Genomic DNA, 17,478 nt, shown 5'->3' with positions numbered 1-17,478 from the left:
CGTTGGATTGCGAGATACAGCGAGAGCGTAAACAGATAAGGGAGTAGTAGATCAGAATCAGCAGCCTCCTGAATTATATGGTTATGCAGTACCGAGAGCCGAAAATCACGTCCTGGGGCCCTGGGGGACTGCTGAGCCGTTTTGCGGGGGGCATAGGCCGACGAGCCGAGGCACAAAAGTGATACGGATTACGTGACCTACCCTAGTTTGATGGCGCCGCTTTTAAGCCGGAGATAAGGGGCCCTGGGGCCCGCCCTCAAAAAATTTCTACAACCCCCACAGGAATACGATCTCATAGGAAGAAAAAAAGAATGACCGACGCAGGGCTCGAACCTGCAATCTCCTGATTCGTAGTCAGACGCCTTGCCAATTGGGCCAGCCGGCCTTGAATGACTAAACGCTTCAATCATGTACTTATAGTGACGGAACACGTTGTGAACTTCAAAGTCGACCAACCCTAAATGCAACGTACACCTTGTTGATTGTCATTGTCTGTTTTGCTTTCACGTGACTGCTAATTACGAAGTAGTCCTGCAGCTGAATGACCTTTGTCGCCGGCCTCAGCCTGTTGCAGCAGACCGCCAGGTCTACAGCTTTGACGACGGTCCACTGCGTCGGTCAAGCTGCAGTATATCCTTTTCCTCCATGTTATACTGTTCAAGTAGCGCTTGTGTCTTCTGTTTCTGCGCTTCAATCTTGCCCAGCAATGCCTTGCCCCGCTTGTTTTCATTGCGGCCGAGCTGCAGCATGTGCACCTCATCAGGGCCATCAACAATTCTCATCGTCCTCGCTCCAGATGCCATGTTGGCCAACGGGAAATCTTGCGACACTCCGCCGGCACCGTACGCCTGAATTGCACGGTCTACTATCTCTTGTAGCATGCGCGGCACTTGCACCTTGACCTCGGCAATCTCTTTAAGAGCATGCTTGGCATCACCCTGATCGATCATGATGGCAGCGTTGAGAACTGCCAGACGAGCGGCGTCGATCTCAATTCTTGATTTAGCAATGCGCTCCAGCATGATTCCGTGCTCGCTCAGTTGCTTGCCGAAAGGTCTCTTGCGAGGGTCGTTCACTCGGGCTAGGAAGTATTCAAGGGCCTTCTCTGCCTGATATCGAATGTCTGTCAGTAACCCTATCTAGCAAGAGTTTGAAGTTAACATACCGCGCCTACTGATCGCATTGCGTGATGGATGCGGCCAGGTCCAAGGCGGCCTTGGACAACTTCGAAACCGCGGCCTTCGCCTAGGATCACGTTGCTCTTATGGACGCGGACATTGTCGAAGTATACATGCCCGTGGCCGTGGGGAGCGTCGTCATAGCCCAACACTGAAAGCATGCGCTTGATCGTAATCCCGGGCGTATCAGACGATACAGCAATCACTGTCTGTTGCTTGTATTTGTTTGCATTTGTTGGGTCTGACTTGCCCATAACGAGGAAGACCTTTGTCCGAAGATCGCCAACGCCGCTCGCCCACCATTTCTATTTACGCCATTAGTATGACCCCAAGTAACTTGGTATAGTAGGTGTAGGTACCTGTCCATTAAGAACAAAATAATCCCCATCCTTCCTCATACTCAGCTCGATATTCGTAGCATCACTACTCGCAACCTGCGGCTCCGTCATCAAAAACCCAGACCGGATTTCGCCATCCAACAACGGCCTCAACCATTGCTTCTTCTGTTCTTCTGTGCCATATTTCGCGAAAACCTCCATATTCCCCGTGTCGGGCGCTGCGCAATTCGTCGCCTCGCTGGCCGTCAGACTCCGCCCCAGATACTCCGCCATGATTCCATATTCGAGGTTACTGTATCCGGCGCCTTCATTTGCAAAGTGATTCTTAGGCAGGAACATGTTCCACAGACCTAATTGCTTGGCCTTGGCTTTGAGGTCTTCCATGATCTGGGGGTGCGCTGAGAAGCGCTCTTGCGTTGTCTCGCCAAGCGCTTGGTTGTAGACGGCGTCGGCGGGGATGCATTCTTCTTCGACGAACTTTTCGACAGCGTCGAGGGTTTTGAGGGCGCGGGGGGAGACGAAGGGGCGGGCGATAGCTGGGATTCGTTGTGATGCTGGGATGTGTCCGTTCGGACTGTTGGTGAGGCAAGGAGAGGACGTCATGGTTGGTAGGAGGTAATGGATGGGTAAGAGAAGGGAGAAAGAAGTCGGAATAGTGCTCCGTGCTCTGAAGTAAGGTTTTGGAAAGATGGAGAGAAATCTGGGGTTAAAAGTGGGTTAAGAACTCGCGACGGCTACTCCCCCCTCTTGTATGACCCGTAGTATAGCTAACCGACCAGTGCCGAGGTGCAGGTGGAAATGGCACCACCCAGTTCAAGAGCAGTGCCGGTAATCAGGCGGTATATACCTCTAACAACTGAATATATCTCAGCTATTCAATTGTTGACGCAGACATTTGTACGCGATAATTCCTCATTCAACCATGATCTTAGGTAAATGACCGTTAATGTATGAAAAGAGAAGTATATAGCTGTAAAAGCGGCACCAGATCTTACCGGAACGTACCTGGAGCTGAAGTCAGGCTAGTCCCGATAGGGATTAGTCTATACTAGCCCGGTGCAGTGCCTCAGCCTTCAGGCACCCGGATAGCTTATCGCGATACTTGGTCAAGCACCTTAAGGTCACTGGCCTTTCTATTGGCATCTTGCCTTGCTTCAAGATGGCGTCCGACGGTCCCGATCCCCAGAGCCTAAAATCATGGCAGGATGCATTTCAATACCCAATTCCGACCGTGCGCCGCGTGGAACAAGAGCTCCGTCGAGACATTGCGAGCAATAAGGAGAAGCTCCGGGCTCTCGTTGGGTATGTCACATTGAACCCCATCTTCGATCATAGACTAACTGCGATTGCTTCCATAGTACCCGCTACCGAGAGCTTGTTGGCACTGCCGAGACGATCGTGGTTATGAGCCGCAATATGGAGGATGTGGACACAAGTCTGGGCGACATCGGACGGCGGTGCAATCCACGACTGGTGGGCAAGAAGTATGCGCACTTGAATCAGATCAATAACGAGACGACGGACCAGGGTATGCCTTGTCTAAAAAGTGATTATCGGACACGGGCGGCTAATATGAAGCCTAGATGCGGCAAAGCGCGCTCTTGGAGCCCAGCTTGGACTACTTCATCGGTGCTCGGTGCTGATATCGAAGATGTTGAGGAAGCGAGGCTCACCGCTACTGGTAGCGAAGCTGTTGGTTATCTCTCGCCCCCTGCATAAACATCTGTCCGAGCAGAAGTCTGCGCCGCCGTTTCTGGAGACATTGCGGAATCAGCTTGCGTCTCTCCGGCGCGGTCTCCGGAGCCGGATTGATAAACGACTGGCCAGTGCCAAATCGACAGTTGAGGAAGTCATCGAAGCTTTAGCCGCATACTGCTTATCCACGAGTTCTTCGTCAGATGATGCTGTTGTATACTACCACAAGATTCGCTTGGACGTTATTGGGAGCCAACTGGATGCTGTTAGAGCTTCAGGAGAAGGCATCTTGGCTGCCTTGCGTCTCTATATCCAGACTCTTCAGGTGTCAAAAACACTACTTTCTCGTCGATTCACCGATGTACTGGGCAAACTGAAATCTCGTCCCCTGTTCACCGACCCCGACATTCGCAACCTTGACGACCTTTCAATTGATGTGTTGGGTCGCTGGGTTGCTGCAGACATCATCAACTTTACACCGTGGGTCAAGGTCAATGAACAATCTAAACAAGATGCGGAGCGGATGATCAAGAAGTGGTCAAAGGGCGCTTTTGAAGAATTTGTGCGACGTGGTCAAGCTAGTCTCACGACCTGGGAGGACTTCGCGCAGCTGCTTCAACTTCGCAAAGAAACGTTGGACCTCTGGCTTTGCTCTTGGAGCTCTACGCCTACCCATTCACCGTTGCAGGTTTTGGAAGGCCTCAGGGCTGTTTTCAACAGCCGGCTCACGGGCGTTTTATCCGACAAAGCCAAGGATCTGGAAACATTTGGTCAAGCTGTCGCATCTGCGGTCTCGAATTGGGGCGCAGCCCATGCTAGTGCTACGTCCTTGTGGGACCACGAACTGATCTCACTTGATTACTCTAATGGTGCGGCCTCTTTTAAGGAAGCTGTCACCGATAGGCTACTCGGGCGAGATGCAGACGTATCTACTGTAACGGAGAAGTACCGATCCTGGCTCCTTACTATCGAAACCCTTAGGGATTCTGTCAATACCCTACGAGATATTCGATGGCCCGACATAATTGATGAAGCCACGGATGAGGATGTTGACATAGACATTTCGGCAGTCCTGAATGAGGACGATCGGAAGCTTTTGTGGGATGCTCTTGAAGCGGCTGTTCGGAAAGCCTTTGATGCTCTGCAGACGTCATTCAGTGAGACGTTTGAATTCATCGGGGAGACAGATCGAGGCGACAAAGTCACATTCATGCTAAAGCTCATTCGAGTGATTCGGAGAGATCTCCCGCATGAATTTATTCCCAAAGACACGGAATTCTCAAGAGACATTGTTCCTAAACTGCAAAAAATACTTGCGGCCGAGGTCATCGCGGCTACCCGGCCTTTGTCCTTCGTGGCCTCGGTAAACCCCCGGACTAAGACGCTGGCTGGGAGAACGCTATGGGAAGGCAACCCGGAGCTTCCCATTCAGCCATCACCCTCGACATTCAAGTTCATGCGCAAGATGGTGGAGTCGATGAATCGGCACGGCCATGGGGCTTGGGATATGTCTACCGTCCATGTCCTTCACAGTTCCCTGCAGAAAGAAGTCGCAGAACGCATTTCCACCTTTCTCAGCGACATGGAGTCTCCGGCAGAACAGCCTAAACCGGAGAACGAAGACGAGGGCGAAACACCAGTCCAGAATGGGGACAGCCAGCCTAATGACTTAGGGGACACATATTTCCATGATGCCAAGCTGCAATTATACTTCGACGCTATACTTCTGAGCAGCGCAACCAGTAACAAAGAGACGCAGCAAAATCCACTACAGGAAGTTGCAGAGAAGCTTCGAAAGAGCTTTGGACCTGAGGCGGGATCGATCAGCAAGACCATGGATCAACGATCACAGGAGTACTGGCACCGGACACGGCTGCTGTTTGGGTTACTAGCGGTCGAGACCGTTTAGCTACTCCGCACCGCATACATCAGTACATCATGTAAATACAGCATCATAGAACATCATAAATGACTCTTGAATGGCATTGTACTCCGTATACCGTTCCCGCGGGGGGCCTTCACCGCTTTACGTCACGGGTCCGCCTCGGGCTGTCGTTGGCCGCGGGAAAAAGCCCACCGGACCGGTCTGGGCTCGAGCTTCATCCGGTCAACTTCAACTGACTCATCTGCTCATTCCTCTGCTGTCAATTCTGTTTCAATCCTTCGGAAGCTATCGCTGGCTTCAAAACTCACGATGGCGTCTCCAAGACTCCCGTTCCTCTACCCGAACTTGATGCGTGCGGTCAAATCTTGCGAACCGTCCACGTATCGCTCCCTTCGCGTGCCCTCGAATGCCCGCTCACCCCGAAATTCACGAGCCCCCTTCCATACCACTCGACACCGCGCCCAGGGCTCGATACAGCGTCGGTATGGTCCGGCGGTCGAACCTAATATCCCACCGCCGTCGCGACCAAAGGATGAGTCTACCGAGAGCTCAAGCCAGGAATCTAGCTCCGATTCGACACCGGAGAAGAAGAGCGATGCTATTTCCACGCCGGAACAAATCCAGTCAGAGCCTCAGGGGCAACCCAAGCTCCCTGAAGCAACAGAAGACCCCTCCGCAGCTTCTAAACAACCAGAGGTCGAAAAAAGAGCGCAATTGATCGAGAATAAGTCTCCGAATGAGGAAAAATTAGAGCCTGAGGAGGAGGAGGAGGAAGAGGAGGAAGCTGTTACACCGGAAATCGTCGAAGCAAAACAACCACAACAAAAGCCTAAGGCTGAAGAGAAGCCCGCGGAAGAGCAACCCAAATCTCCACTGCTAGACGGAAATCCGCTCGAAGGCGTCCTCCACATGCCCTCCCCCTCGTCATACCTCACGCCCTCAACAAATCAACCACCACATATGGCCCCACCTCCTTACGTGCACCATTTTGATACCTACTCGCTTGTCCAAGATCTCGCAAAGGGCGGATTCACAGATAAGCAGTCCATCACGATCATGAAAGGCGTTCGCCAGATCCTCCAGAACAACCTTGACTTTGCCAAGCAAAACCTCACCTCTAAATCCGACGTCGAGAACGAAACATACCTCTTCCAAGCAGCCTGCTCAGAGCTTCAATCCAGCTTACAGACAGCTCGCAACTCAGAGATCCAGCGCCAGCGCGCATCTAGGACAGCTCTAGAGCACGAGGCCGACATCCTCTCGCAGCGCACGAACCAGGAACTTTCCGGTCTGAAGGATGATATCAAGGGCATGTTCAATGACCATAAAATGACAGTGAGGGAGTTGCAGCGGAGCATCGATACGTCGGTGCAGGAGCTCAACTACAAGATTACGGTCTCATTGAACAGTGATAGCAAGAGCGAGATTGAGGGGTTGAGGTGGATTCTTACCCGGAGAGCTGCCTTAGCAATCGCCACAAGTGCTTGTATGTTGTCCCCTTCCTTCTCTCTTCTCGTTTGTGACGTACGCACCCACTAACAGTGCCGCAGTCATGATTCTCGTTTTCCTCCGCTACTCATCTACCCAGCAAAAGGCCGCGCAGAATGGCGCTGAGAAAAAGAAGCAGGAGGCTCCTCCTAAAGAACCGACAGAATCCCGCATCCCTGCTGTGTTGGCTACGCCTGGTCCTCAGGACGTTATTCCTGTGGCGCATCTGAGCGAATCTCTCGGTTAGATGGTGAGATCTAGACACAGCCGCCCTCTAGCATTTATTTCTCTTGTACATTATATTTCTTTAGCATGTTACGGATACACTATAGACTTGAGATTTCTTTAGACTTCACTGATGGTTGCGAGTTGGCCACGCTTGGATGGCTTCCCCTCTATCTTTCCATCATTTATCATTTCCTATGTGCTTTTCGCGAGTTACCTTTCTATCTTTGCATACTTATGGTTGCTGGTTAAACTATACATAAAAACATTCTTGATACCCATCACATTCATCATCATTTGAAGTCAAAGTTTGTGGTACTCTGTTCTGGAAAGCTCCAATGTATAAGAGAGACGACTAAATATATATAAATGGTATAAACATAAAAAAGTGAAAACTATCCGACAGCGCAAAAAGCCAGAGAGGCGCAATACCCCCCAATTTCATAACCTCATTCTGCATTCCATTCAAACCTAAAAATCAAACCGCAGTGCAATACTAGGCATACTCTGCTGTTCGCCCCCATTTTGCGCCTCCTGCGGCCTCCCCGCCGCACCACCACCACCAACATTACCGCTCCGTAGAACCTCTTCGAGAAGCGACTTCTGGACAGGATTCATTGTCCCGACAAGGGTCCTAAAGATAAGCTGGTCGGTCTTCGCTAGCTCGAGAAGGTACACAGCTGTCTCGGCGTAGACGGACGACCCCTCGCGTCTAGCGCGCGCAAGGAGACATGACATGACTAGGGAGATGGCTGTTGAGGTTTCTTCTGAGGCGAAGATCGTTGCGCTGGACATGGTCACGCAGGAGACTAGCGTACGCGCGATGATGGTGCGTGAGTTCTCCGGGTCGTTGGGGGTTTCTCCTGATTCGGTGGGTGTGCCGACGAGGAAAGAGATTAGCCGTGGGATTAGGTAGCGGGCGATGACTTGGTCTGTGGGGGATTTAGTAGTCGGTGAGAGAAGGATCGTGCGGATACAGCTCGCCGCGACGCTGGCGAGGCCGACATCCTGGAGGCAGTCGAGGAGTTCATTGAGGATTTGAGGGAGGATAGGGTCATGCGGAGGGATGAGATGACCTCCTGTTGTTAGGAGGATAGTAATTGTGAGAAGGGTGTTTTTAGCGCAAGGGAGGGAGGACTCGGATTCGCGGCGCTGGGCGATTGTGAGGGTTGTTAGGAATCGGACGAGACAGCCACGAAGTTGGTGGGAGACGACGGTGCGGTTCTCTTCTTGATTCTCTGGGCTGAGGCTGGCATCTTCCTGGTTACTGATGCTTGAGATGAAGTGTTTGAATGTGGGAAGGGCTTGCGGGACGACTTCCTGTTGGCAAATACCTGTAGCGAGGATAGTGCTGAAGATGTGGAGGATGCATGCGTTAAGGTCGTTTCTGATAATGGATGGGAAGATTGAGGCGACGTTCACTAAAGAGGAGAGGGAGAGGCGAATGAGTGCCAGCGCGTCGTCTGAGCCAACGTTGAATCGTGCTATCGTAGTAGATTCTCGTAGATTGGGTAGGAGGCCGGCGAGGACGAGAATGATGCTCCGCGTTAGCTCGAAGAGCTGTTCAATATCATCCGAGAGATGGTCGCTGCGGTCTTCACCACCTTTCGCGGAAGGGTGGTCCAAGGCAAGGTTCCGCGCTATCTCCACAATGACATTTTGAACGGCAGTCCCCTCGGTCAACGCGAGTCGATCTAGACTGTCCATTGTTTCGGAGAAGATGGCATCCTGGTAGATAGCGTTGCCTGAGATAATGGGTCGCAAGATCCTCTTGAGAGCCTGGAGGATCTCCATCCTTTGCGAGGCGGACGTGGACTGGTCAACGAGGGCTTCGAAAGCCAAGCCGAAAAGCACGAAAAAGAATGCAACGGGTTCATCGCGGTAGTTGATATCATCACCCTTCCCCTTGGGTTCTCCGTTGGTGGGCTTATCCTCTCCTTCGGGCTTCTCCGGGTCTTCGATCTGTGCCTTTCCGTCTAGAGCATCGAAAACAAAGTCAATATCCCTCTCTACGAGGCCAGCAATAGCATCAACTAGGCTCAACCAGTTTTCTTGGTAGAACTGCAGGCAAGGTTAGCTCAAATCTACAAACTGTATAAACAAGGTACGCACCTTGAGAAGTGTCTCCCGATTAAGAGCGGCGTAAACTTCGTCCAAATCACCGCTCTCCGGACCAGTTCCGAGGCTGCCCGAGATATCTGGCTCAAACCGAAGCCGAGCATACTCTTGAAGAGAAGAGAGCCACAGGGGAGTAAGCTTCAACAGGTATGGTTGAACAACCTGATTGAGATACTCGTGCTCAATGCTTGCTATCTGAAGCCGTGCCCATGCTGCATACAACGCCATTTTGACCATGACCTTTGCATTCGAGTTGAGACCTTTAAGATCTCCTATTTCAGTAGTATCAGGGTTTGCGGAGAAGTTCTCAAGGCCTAGGACTAGGAGTTTCAAGATCCTTCCCATTCGGTCCACATTGGTCACGATGCCGGTTGCAATAAACGTGGCAGACACATTGATTGCCTCCGATGCAAGCTCGGGCGAAGAATCTGCAGCAAAGGCTGGAGTGAGAGCTGACCCGATCTGGGCCTGATACTGCTCAAGTAGGGAGGCTTCTGCAAAGTCCGGATCGGGTGTTTTGCCAAACATCTAGGACTTATATCAGATAAAGAATTATAAAAGGCAGAGGACATGAATACCTTCAGAACTTGGTCAAGGATTTTCAGACCCCAAACACGCAGCTCAACCACATTGGCGGTCGACGCAGAGAACGCCATTCTTACAATATCTCCGACCTTCTGCTGGAGAGCCAACTCAGCGGGAATCGTCTGATCTGGCAGAATGGCTTCCTGCACCAACTCTAACAACTCACTAAGGCAGCCCATAACAAAGTTTCGAGTTTGCCATTTCAAGAGTTCCTGACCGGCAACGGCTCCTCCCGTGCTATCGTCCGGACCAGCACCTGCAATCGCAGACGCAAACCCGGCGACTTCATCATCCGGTAGGTCAGTAGCTGTGGGCTTTATGGCGGATATAGGCGGCAAGTCTTCGACTTTGAGGCGCGTCTTTGTCAGGGTGTCATGGCAGCGTTGAATCCAGAGCTCGGTCTCAGTTAGCGCAGTCTGTTGCAACCAATCACGGATCATGCTCTTCAGGATAGGGTTATCAGGGCTGTCGTCGAATGCGAGCCAGATTCCTTCCTCCAGAGCGGGAGTCGCTGCTTCGATAACGGCGGTTGCGTCTCGTTTCATTAAGTTCGTTAAGCCTTGAATAGCGACGTCTTTCATTAAAGGGTCTTGAGCAGAGAGCTCGTTCTGCAGACGTTTTACATATCCGGAAAAGTCCACGTATCCGGGCGCATATAGAGACAAGTGATCAAGGCACCTTGAGCTCTCAGTGACCAGGGCAGGATTTTCTTCTAGTTGAAACCGTCGTAGAAGCGTGAGAATCAGGCTTCGCGTTTTAGCAATATCCTGTAGATCAGGCCCCAAAACGTTGATCAGAGAGTCAATGCAGCGACTGATCACCACAGGGGTAAGGAACGACATCTCAATATTGGATGTAGCGAGAGATTCGGCCTCTTCGTTATGACTGTCGGCATTGTACAGCTGAGCCAGCATTCCTAGAGTGCTCGAGACGAAGGGAGAGAAAGTCAGACCCGCTGAGTTGGCCACCTTTTCAAGACCACCAAGAGCCCAGAAATGGACGACGGGATGAGAATCATTGCAGAGCGACATTAGGACACCAACAATGGTCTTTAGGTGTAGACCTGCTGCCATGCCACCAATCTGGGCGTGGATGCAGCCCAAGGCAGCGGCACAACCAGCACGTGCATTCGGTTCTCTGTTCGCAACGATAGTGTCGACCACCCAGTTGATCTGGGTGTTAGTGAAGGTATTCCCTGAATTTTCACATAGGCGTCCAAGTGCTTCCACGCCAACCGTCCGCACAACCGGGTCAGGATCAAGGACAAATTTCTAATATCGTTAGTGATAAATTCACATTTGGCGAGCATCAATAAGGAGGCGTACCTGGATAAGCTCCTGCATGACCTTCTCTGTTGTAGGACTGAGCTTTCCAGCAGTTGGACCACTCTCCTTCACAGCGACCTTTAGGGTATGAAGCAGCGCCACGGATATGTTGACGACCATAGCCGCTTTGCGCCCAGGATTACGTTGTAAGCCCGTTGAAGAGAGATAAGTCGCAATCTGTTCGACGCTACTTTCCTGGACCTTCGGCGCGTGCAACCCGAGAGCCACGGAGAACAGCTCGATCGCAGCATTTACTACCCCAGTCGAGTGCGGGTCGGCTGAAAGACGGTCTCCTTGCCTTGCAGAGTACAGCAAGACTGAATCATTCTCGTTGGCGTCGCAAATGGGGAATATCAACTGTAACGGTTAGATGGGGATGCGAAGGTTGGTCATGCAAGCACTTACGGTATCATCCACAACCTGGTCCATCGACTCAATCGCCGACCAAGCTGGACCACTCTCACCCTCATGCTTCCCTGACAGAGTTACCCGCACGTAATCCCTGGCTAAACCGGTTATACCGAAACCAAAATTATCACTCAATTCCCAGAGATTCTCAAACTGCGCAGTTGACGCAGCGATCGAACTCTCTAAAGGACTGGATTGGGTGGCATCCGGATCAGCGAAAGATGAAATTGCCAAGCTCAGAAGACTCGATTGCGAGATCACATCTGCATGGCTGAGCGGATGGGCATGGAGAAGTTTCGCGAAACATTGGAGGACACGCCGCCGGACCATGGTTTCGATGTCATGTAACTGCAGCGAGGGGTGGAGACGCTGCGATATATCCATAGTGGACTTCTGCCGTGGGATTTCGTCGATGAATTCAACGCTGTTTTGAAGCATAGCAGCGATCCTCCTTGCCCCATCTGCAGTTATCATCTTGCCATTGAACTCCATGAAAGCAAGCAGTGCTCCGAGGGCGCATTCCCTAACATGTGCCAGGAAACTCATCTCCAGATAGCCCTTTTTAGCAGAGTTCTCTTGGCTCAAGTGTTTCGGCAGAGCATTCTTCCACAGCAACATAAGTTGAGATATATGAATCTTCACAAAGCTAGGTCCAAGTGGCATCAACCCTCCAATTAGGATCCAGGCAACCTGTATCTGTGTACTGGCAGCACGTAACTCAGAGTTGCTGCTGGTCTTCAACAGATCCGTAGCTTGATTGAACACACGAGAGTAAATCTCGACGGAACCATAAAGAGGCTGCAGTCGAGATGTACTCAGCATCGCAGACATGCCATTCGCATAACCAACACAGCGGCGTGGAGATTGCCGTGGAGTGGACAGCTGCGAGACTTCGCGATTGAGACTGTTCAGGCAGATTGTGACGCATGACAATAGCTGGAACGGACAGGCAAGGACAAATACGCGTAGGCAGTGCGCCGCCTGAATCTGTACAGTATAGCTAGGATGAGCAAGGACTTGGAGCAACGCATCACGGCAACTCTCGGCTAGGGAAGCAAAGGCAGAGCCCAATGAGGAAATTAAGGAAGAGAGGGCGTTCAAAGTACTGGTCAGCGTATACTTGCTGGGCTCGCGGCGCTCCTGAATGACCTGGGGATAATCCTTAAGCACTTCGTTGATGAGCCATTTCGCTGCAGTGAGACGACTGTTCTCTCGGAGCGAGTCACGGCCGACAGTTTCCTCCAGAATACTCCCGACAACCTTCCTCGTCATGAGCAGTCGGAATCGATTGTATGTCACCGTCGGGTGGTTCAAAAGATCAAACAGTAGATGGTTCGCGATTTGATCATACCGCTCCTCCACAAGCTTCTCGCCCAAGATGCGTAGGACGTGCTTGTAACAAACCGCAATCCCCGCTCGTGCTCGGTTAGATGTTGTGCTCCGGAGATACTGTGTTGACAACTGTTTCAAGAGGTCTGGGAGTAAAAAGTATAGCCGAGACTCTGGCTTTTTGGGGGCCGTAGAAGACTCAGAGATCTCGGCCTCATCCTCATCCTCTCCCGGCCTAGGGCCAGGTTTCTTCGATTGCCTTTTCGCCTTCTTAGGTTTCGGGGCAGGCATAATCCGAGCATCCTTCGCGTGTAGTTTCGTAAGAGCCCTAGCGAGACAAGCCGCGGCGGCATGTCGGACGGGTGCCAACGGGCTGTCGATAACCTTCCATACAACGGCCTTTAGCGTCTCGAAGTCGTTCGCGTTATCGAAGTAGGGAGTCGCATGTAGTAGTTGTTCGAGACAGCGACAGGCATGGACCTGTACGAAAGTTGACTTATCACCCGTGGCGGCATTGCGCGCCTGCTTCCAGATATCTCGCGCCGTTCCCTCATCTACCGGAACCCCAGTGCCACCGACTACCTTGCGCAATACAGCAAACACCGACCCTCGGCAACCCGTATGGTTACTAGAAGGCTTCAACAGCTTCAGTAGGCTTGTGACGACGGCGCCAGACTGAGCGAAGACGCTCTCCCCCGCCGTAGTAAAGACGTCACCCAAGCAATGAGCCGCAGCGAACTTGGTCCGGAGCTCTGCTTCATTCTTGCCCGCATTCAGCACGCCTAGCAAGTCGGTAACTGTCTCAAACAATATTCCACGGTCTCCTTTGCTGAATATAGCGCCGAAGCATCGGCCGAGATTATTGCGGATAACTCGTGTGATCGCCGGTGAGGTGAGATTCAGGACCTTGAACAGCTCCTTCTTCAGGAATTTCTGCTCGGCGGAGACCTGAGAATTATCGAGAGCGGAGATGTGCTGTACCAGGTCGGATGTGAAGGTCAGGAGGTAGAGGTCCTGCTGCTCGGAGGGTAGCGCATGGAGCTTTGTGATATCGAGCTCCGCACGAGGGGTCGCATCGCTGCTAGTATTGTTGTCGGAGGATGACCTGGCCACCTCCGCTGAAGACATTGGGTATCAACTAGGCCAACCAGGGTATGTCCCATAAACAAATCCCCGGAGAGATGGAATAAGCGAGAACTAAGACAACGAAGTATGAATGAAGCTTCAAGAGCCTCTCCTTAACGGTGTCCACCTCACAGTCCGGGGAGCGGCGCGGACAAACAGTCGGACCGGCTCCGCATTCTATACCCATCGGCCCATCCAGATCAAGACGGCTCTCGGAAATAGGTACGGCTGGTCTCAATGGCGTCAATTGTAAGCAGGAGGCTCGTCCAGCAGCGCGCCAGCGCCAGGCTGGTAGGAAGAGACATTGTCCGCACCTTTACGAGCGGGCCGTCTTTGTATGCGGGCCACAACCGGTGGTCCTCAATCAGGCACGACAAGGCGAAAAATGACAAGGCCAAGAGCAAAGAACGGCAGATGGTCGCAAAGGAGATCAGCTCAACTATTCAGAGTATGTACTCCAGGAGTCTTCGACGACTCTCTACCTATACTGATGTTGTTTAGTGTGGGGACCAGATCCGAAATTCAACCCGCGGCTAACCCTCGCTCTCTCGAACGCGAAACGCGCCGGAATCCCGAAGACAATTATTGAAGCAGCAATTGCTCGTGGTCAGGGCCTCAGTGTGACGGGTGAGGCGCTGGAACCAGTCACAATCGAAGCCATCCTACCACATTCCGTTGCGGCGGTAATCGAATGCTTAACGGAGAGCAAAGGGCGGCTCTTGCAGGATCTCCGGCATGTCATCAAGGAAGCAGGCGGCACCGCGACTCCGACTGCATATCTCTTCGAGAAGAAGGGGCGGGTAGCGTTTGAGAAGAAGGACGGCGTCAACGCAGACGACTGCTTGGATCAGGCCATCGAAGCGGGCGCCACGGATATCACATCTGATGAGGAAGGGCGCATCGTTGTTTTCACTGAGCCCACAGAGACTAAGAGCGTTGCGGAAAATCTCTCAAAGTTAGCTGGCCTAACTGTTGAGGAGCTCGAGATTATCTGGTCTCCAAACCAGGACACCTTGGTGGAATTGAAGCACGAGGAGCAGTTGCAAGAGATCGAAGATACATTGGCGCTCATTCGTGAGGAATCTTGTGTCCGTGATATCTATCTGAACACAACGCAAGCGTTATGACAGTAGCTTGGGCTTGCTGCGTTGTCTGTAACATGAGCTCACCCATGTATATTAGATCTTAGATGCCTTATGACTTTAGACTAGATAACTATATATTATTACGCATTATGCGCTTCCACAGCCTGTCGTTCGCACAGTTACTAGTTAGTAACCAGTGATTATATCCAAGCTTTCTTCCAGATAGAAAGTTACTCCTTCCGAAGAGCTTTCATAGTAGCGCGCATCAAGTTCGCAATACCGATGCTTCCTGCAGAATCCATCCAGTCGAGCATTCGTACCCTGTAGTCCTGCCAAGTCATCTGTATACCTCCGTCCTTCTCGAGTGCACTCAAAGCTCTTTGCGTCACAGGTTTTCGTAACTTCGGTTGAGCCTCTTTTAGATTATTTTCCCTCTCGATATCAGCAAAGCAGCAGGCAGACATATTGCACAGCGCGGCGTGATGGCTCAACGAGAACAAGGACCCAGCAGTGTAAGAGAGAGCCGATTCGCGATTTCTCTTCCGAGCTTTATCATTGACTTCACGAAGGTATTGCGTCAAGGCGTTGATCGTGGCTGGAGGCACTAGGCAGCCCAGCGCGTTTGGATCGTCCGAGTTGAGGGCTCGGTTCCGCCATACAAGGTTGCAGATGTCCATGATGTATCCGTTGAACTGAGGCACCAGCTTCTCTATCCAGAGCGGGTCTTTGGACTGTAGTGTCTCCGAATTCATGGAGTGTTCAAAAGAAGTCTTGTAACTGCAGAGTATCGAGTCCATGCTGGAGATGACGAAGCTTACCGGGGTGAAGATGAGGGTGTAGACCGATGGCGCAAGAGGAACGGTAAGTCGAATGTTCCCATTCATTTGTGCGTGAGAGAATATGTCTGCCAAGGTATAGTAAAAGCTCAGCACGGAGAGCGTACTCGGTCTATAGCTCGAATCCACCTCTGAAGGCTGCTCTACTGGGCTCTCCAGGATAGAAGAAGCTAACAGCTCAGCATGTAAGACAAGGCGGTTCAAACGTTGTGACCGTTCAAGGGCGTAAGGCTCTGTTCTCAACTTGACGCCCCATTGACGGATAAGGGCAGAGTAAAAGTCGAGCAAAGTCGCCTTGGAAGATGCTGTGTCTTCCAGAAATGCATCCTCGAGAGGCGCGAAGATCTCGCTCCGCAAAGTGTCATAATCCCTGACAGGGAGATACTCGAGCAAGTTGAGTATAGACTGTCTGTTATCAAAGCCGTTCCAAACCGGGAGATACGACTTTAAGAAAGATAGGAAAGCCTCAGGGGTTGTCTATACTATGATTAGCGCATATGAAAAAAGAGCTCGTGCGAAGTCGTACCTTTGTATACTGCGCGTAATTGACTGCGAGATTCAGAACATAGCCTAGCGTCTCAACGCCTTCATCATCAAAATTTTGGGCGTACTCCAAGTGCTCACTCAGGAAAGCTTGCAACCAATTGCTGAGACGACGGTTTGCAATCTCCGGTTGAGCCAGGAAGAGGTAACTCTGAGTCAGCCCGTCTGCGATGGTCGAAATTACCTGGTTGGGTAGCTCAATCTTGTCAAGGTTCTCAACAAAATGGTCAACATTGCGCAACTCCTCCAACGAGGTGCGATTCTGAGCAACTCGAGAAGTCTGCACATCAGGAACAACGGTCTCCACCTTGCTTCTCTTCACAAGCCCCCGGTGTACCACCTGAAAGCTGGTACATCCCATACCCTGAGCTCGCTCTAGGTTCATTTCCTGTACTTGTCGCGCGTGGCTCGTCCACTCAGGATCCGGGTGCTTGAAGAACAGACCTTTCCTACCAGGATCACCAACAATAACATCGGGGTAATAGTTCTTGAAGACCCTTAGGAGAGAAATGAGCTCCCTGTCTTCACCACCAGAGCTACCAACCAGTTCCATCAGAGCCTGGATTCTGAAAGGCTTGACATGATTTCGCCTGGTGATGAAGGAAAGAATGTGGCATAGCGGTTTGCGCAGGCTGATCATGTCAAGATGATTGAAGAGTACAGCGTAGAGCTTGGACAGGTGAGACCGATCGTCAAGGAAATCATGCACGAGAATCAGCCATCGTAACAATAGAGCCTGTGTAGCTGGACTCGGCTTATTCTTCGTCGGACCGAGACAGCACACAACTTGGGTGATCAACTTGGACGCGACCCTTTCAGACGGATATAGGTTTTTGATTATAGTGGTAATTGTGCTCTGGCCCAACTGATTAGGCCCCGTAATGAGCTTCAACAGACGCTCGAGAGCAGCCTGGGGAATCCCGCTCTCATACGCGAATTCCGCTATCTGCTTCGCCAACTGCCCAGCGTCCGTATAACGTTGTCTCGGCGGTACGATAGCAACTGTAGTAGGTGTTTAGACAGGATCCTGGCAAGACACGCTGATGAGCACGTACCTGCTTCTAGATGTCCAAGTGCGTCTACCAGATTGCTCGGTCTCACTTCATTTGGTCCCGTTCTAGCAGCGCTGCTTGACCGTGACAACAAACCTCCTTCCGCGTCAGATGACATTTTTAATGGCCGAATCAAACTTCGGCGCTTGGACTATGTCGAAATCTACACTATTGATTGAGGGATGTGGACTTGGCCCTGGTGCCTCATAAAACGGCCTACCTATACCGCGGCCGAGGAATGCGTCGCGTTCCCTAAACGGTTG

General features: G+C 51.6%; 6 protein-coding genes and 1 non-coding gene across 7 annotated transcripts; 3 read left to right on the top strand and 4 right to left on the bottom strand.

Moving 5' to 3' along the window:
* Window positions 1–312: 312 nt before the first annotated feature.
* BDW74DRAFT_t128 lies at window positions 313–385 on the bottom strand. The gene has a single exon. It is a non-coding gene; the product is annotated as a tRNA-Arg (tRNA).
* BDW74DRAFT_153438 (uncharacterized protein) lies at window positions 325–2,208 on the bottom strand. Its single transcript, XM_073724526.1, has 3 exons — window positions 1,538–2,208; window positions 1,166–1,483; window positions 325–1,109 (listed from the first exon to the last, which is right to left on the bottom strand). Exons 1-3 carry the CDS (start codon window positions 2,117–2,119, stop codon window positions 588–590), a joined length of 1,422 nt encoding a protein of 473 aa, XP_073584054.1. The 5' UTR covers window positions 2,120–2,208; the 3' UTR covers window positions 325–587.
* A 438-nt stretch (window positions 2,209–2,646) lies between these two features.
* BDW74DRAFT_153437 (uncharacterized protein) lies at window positions 2,647–5,196 on the top strand. The gene is made up of 3 exons (XM_073724525.1): window positions 2,647–2,818; window positions 2,875–3,044; window positions 3,100–5,196. The coding sequence occupies exons 1-3, from the start codon at window positions 2,676–2,678 to the stop codon at window positions 5,118–5,120; spliced, it is 2,334 nt and encodes a 777-aa protein (XP_073584053.1). The 5' UTR covers window positions 2,647–2,675; the 3' UTR covers window positions 5,121–5,196.
* Window positions 5,197–5,339: 143 nt separating this feature from the next.
* BDW74DRAFT_21464 (CCDC90 family protein) lies at window positions 5,340–7,056 on the top strand. The gene is made up of 2 exons (XM_073732224.1): window positions 5,340–6,582; window positions 6,647–7,056. Exons 1-2 carry the CDS (start codon window positions 5,406–5,408, stop codon window positions 6,829–6,831), a joined length of 1,362 nt encoding a protein of 453 aa, XP_073584052.1. The 5' UTR covers window positions 5,340–5,405; the 3' UTR covers window positions 6,832–7,056.
* BDW74DRAFT_185336 (AP-1 complex accessory protein LAA1) lies at window positions 6,647–13,772 on the bottom strand. Its single transcript, XM_073731028.1, has 5 exons — window positions 11,243–13,772; window positions 10,838–11,194; window positions 9,506–10,783; window positions 8,922–9,455; window positions 6,647–8,870 (listed from the first exon to the last, which is right to left on the bottom strand). Exons 1-5 carry the CDS (start codon window positions 13,700–13,702, stop codon window positions 7,281–7,283), a joined length of 6,219 nt encoding a protein of 2,072 aa, XP_073584051.1. The 5' UTR covers window positions 13,703–13,772; the 3' UTR covers window positions 6,647–7,280.
* A 161-nt stretch (window positions 13,773–13,933) lies between these two features.
* BDW74DRAFT_153432 (post-initiation translation factor DPC29) lies at window positions 13,934–14,939 on the top strand (the record flags this gene model as incomplete). The annotated part of the gene is made up of 2 exons (XM_073724524.1): window positions 13,934–14,147; window positions 14,201–14,939. The coding sequence occupies 2 exons, from the start codon at window positions 13,937–13,939 to the stop codon at window positions 14,824–14,826; spliced, it is 837 nt and encodes a 278-aa protein (XP_073584050.1). The 3' UTR covers window positions 14,827–14,939.
* A 75-nt stretch (window positions 14,940–15,014) lies between these two features.
* BDW74DRAFT_178318 (Mis6 domain protein) lies at window positions 15,015–17,333 on the bottom strand (the record flags this gene model as incomplete). The annotated part of the gene is made up of 3 exons (XM_073729170.1): window positions 15,015–16,097; window positions 16,147–17,165; window positions 17,219–17,333. 3 exons carry the CDS (start codon window positions 17,331–17,333, stop codon window positions 15,015–15,017), a joined length of 2,217 nt encoding a protein of 738 aa, XP_073584049.1.
* Between the last annotated feature and the right edge of the window lie 145 nt (window positions 17,334–17,478).

This window comes from Aspergillus multicolor (genome assembly GCF_047715735.1).
Source record: "Aspergillus multicolor strain CBS 133.54 unplaced genomic scaffold BDW74scaffold_12, whole genome shotgun sequence".
Lineage (NCBI taxonomy): Eukaryota > Fungi > Ascomycota > Eurotiomycetes > Eurotiales > Aspergillaceae > Aspergillus > Aspergillus multicolor.
This window is presented reverse-complemented; position numbering and strand designations above follow the sequence as displayed.

Bases quoted from the DNA above. Each gene is read 5' to 3' on its own strand.
- BDW74DRAFT_185336 (XM_073731028.1), bottom strand. From the start codon at position 13,702: ATGTCTTCAGCGGAGGTGGCCAGGTCATCCTCCGACAACAATACTAGC. The intron at 11,195-11,242 runs GTAAGTGCTTGC...TAACCGTTACAG, and splicing joins ACCAGGTTGTGGATGATACC to TTGATATTCCCCATTTGCGA. The intron at 10,784-10,837 runs GTACGCCTCCTT...TAACGATATTAG, and splicing joins TCATGCAGGAGCTTATCCAG to AAATTTGTCCTTGATCCTGA.
- BDW74DRAFT_21464 (XM_073732224.1), top strand. From the start codon at position 5,406: ATGGCGTCTCCAAGACTCCCGTTCCTCTACCCGAACTTGATGCGTGCG. The intron at 6,583-6,646 runs GTATGTTGTCCC...ACAGTGCCGCAG, and splicing joins AGCAATCGCCACAAGTGCTT to TCATGATTCTCGTTTTCCTC.
- BDW74DRAFT_153438 (XM_073724526.1), bottom strand. From the start codon at position 2,119: ATGACGTCCTCTCCTTGCCTCACCAACAGTCCGAACGGACACATCCCA. The intron at 1,484-1,537 runs GTACCTACACCT...TGGCGTAAATAG, and splicing joins ATTTTGTTCTTAATGGACAG to AAATGGTGGGCGAGCGGCGT. The intron at 1,110-1,165 runs GTATGTTAACTT...ATTCGATATCAG, and splicing joins CAATGCGATCAGTAGGCGCG to GCAGAGAAGGCCCTTGAATA.
- BDW74DRAFT_153437 (XM_073724525.1), top strand. From the start codon at position 2,676: ATGGCGTCCGACGGTCCCGATCCCCAGAGCCTAAAATCATGGCAGGAT. The intron at 2,819-2,874 runs GTATGTCACATT...TTGCTTCCATAG, and splicing joins AAGCTCCGGGCTCTCGTTGG to TACCCGCTACCGAGAGCTTG. The intron at 3,045-3,099 runs GTATGCCTTGTC...TATGAAGCCTAG, and splicing joins TAACGAGACGACGGACCAGG to ATGCGGCAAAGCGCGCTCTT.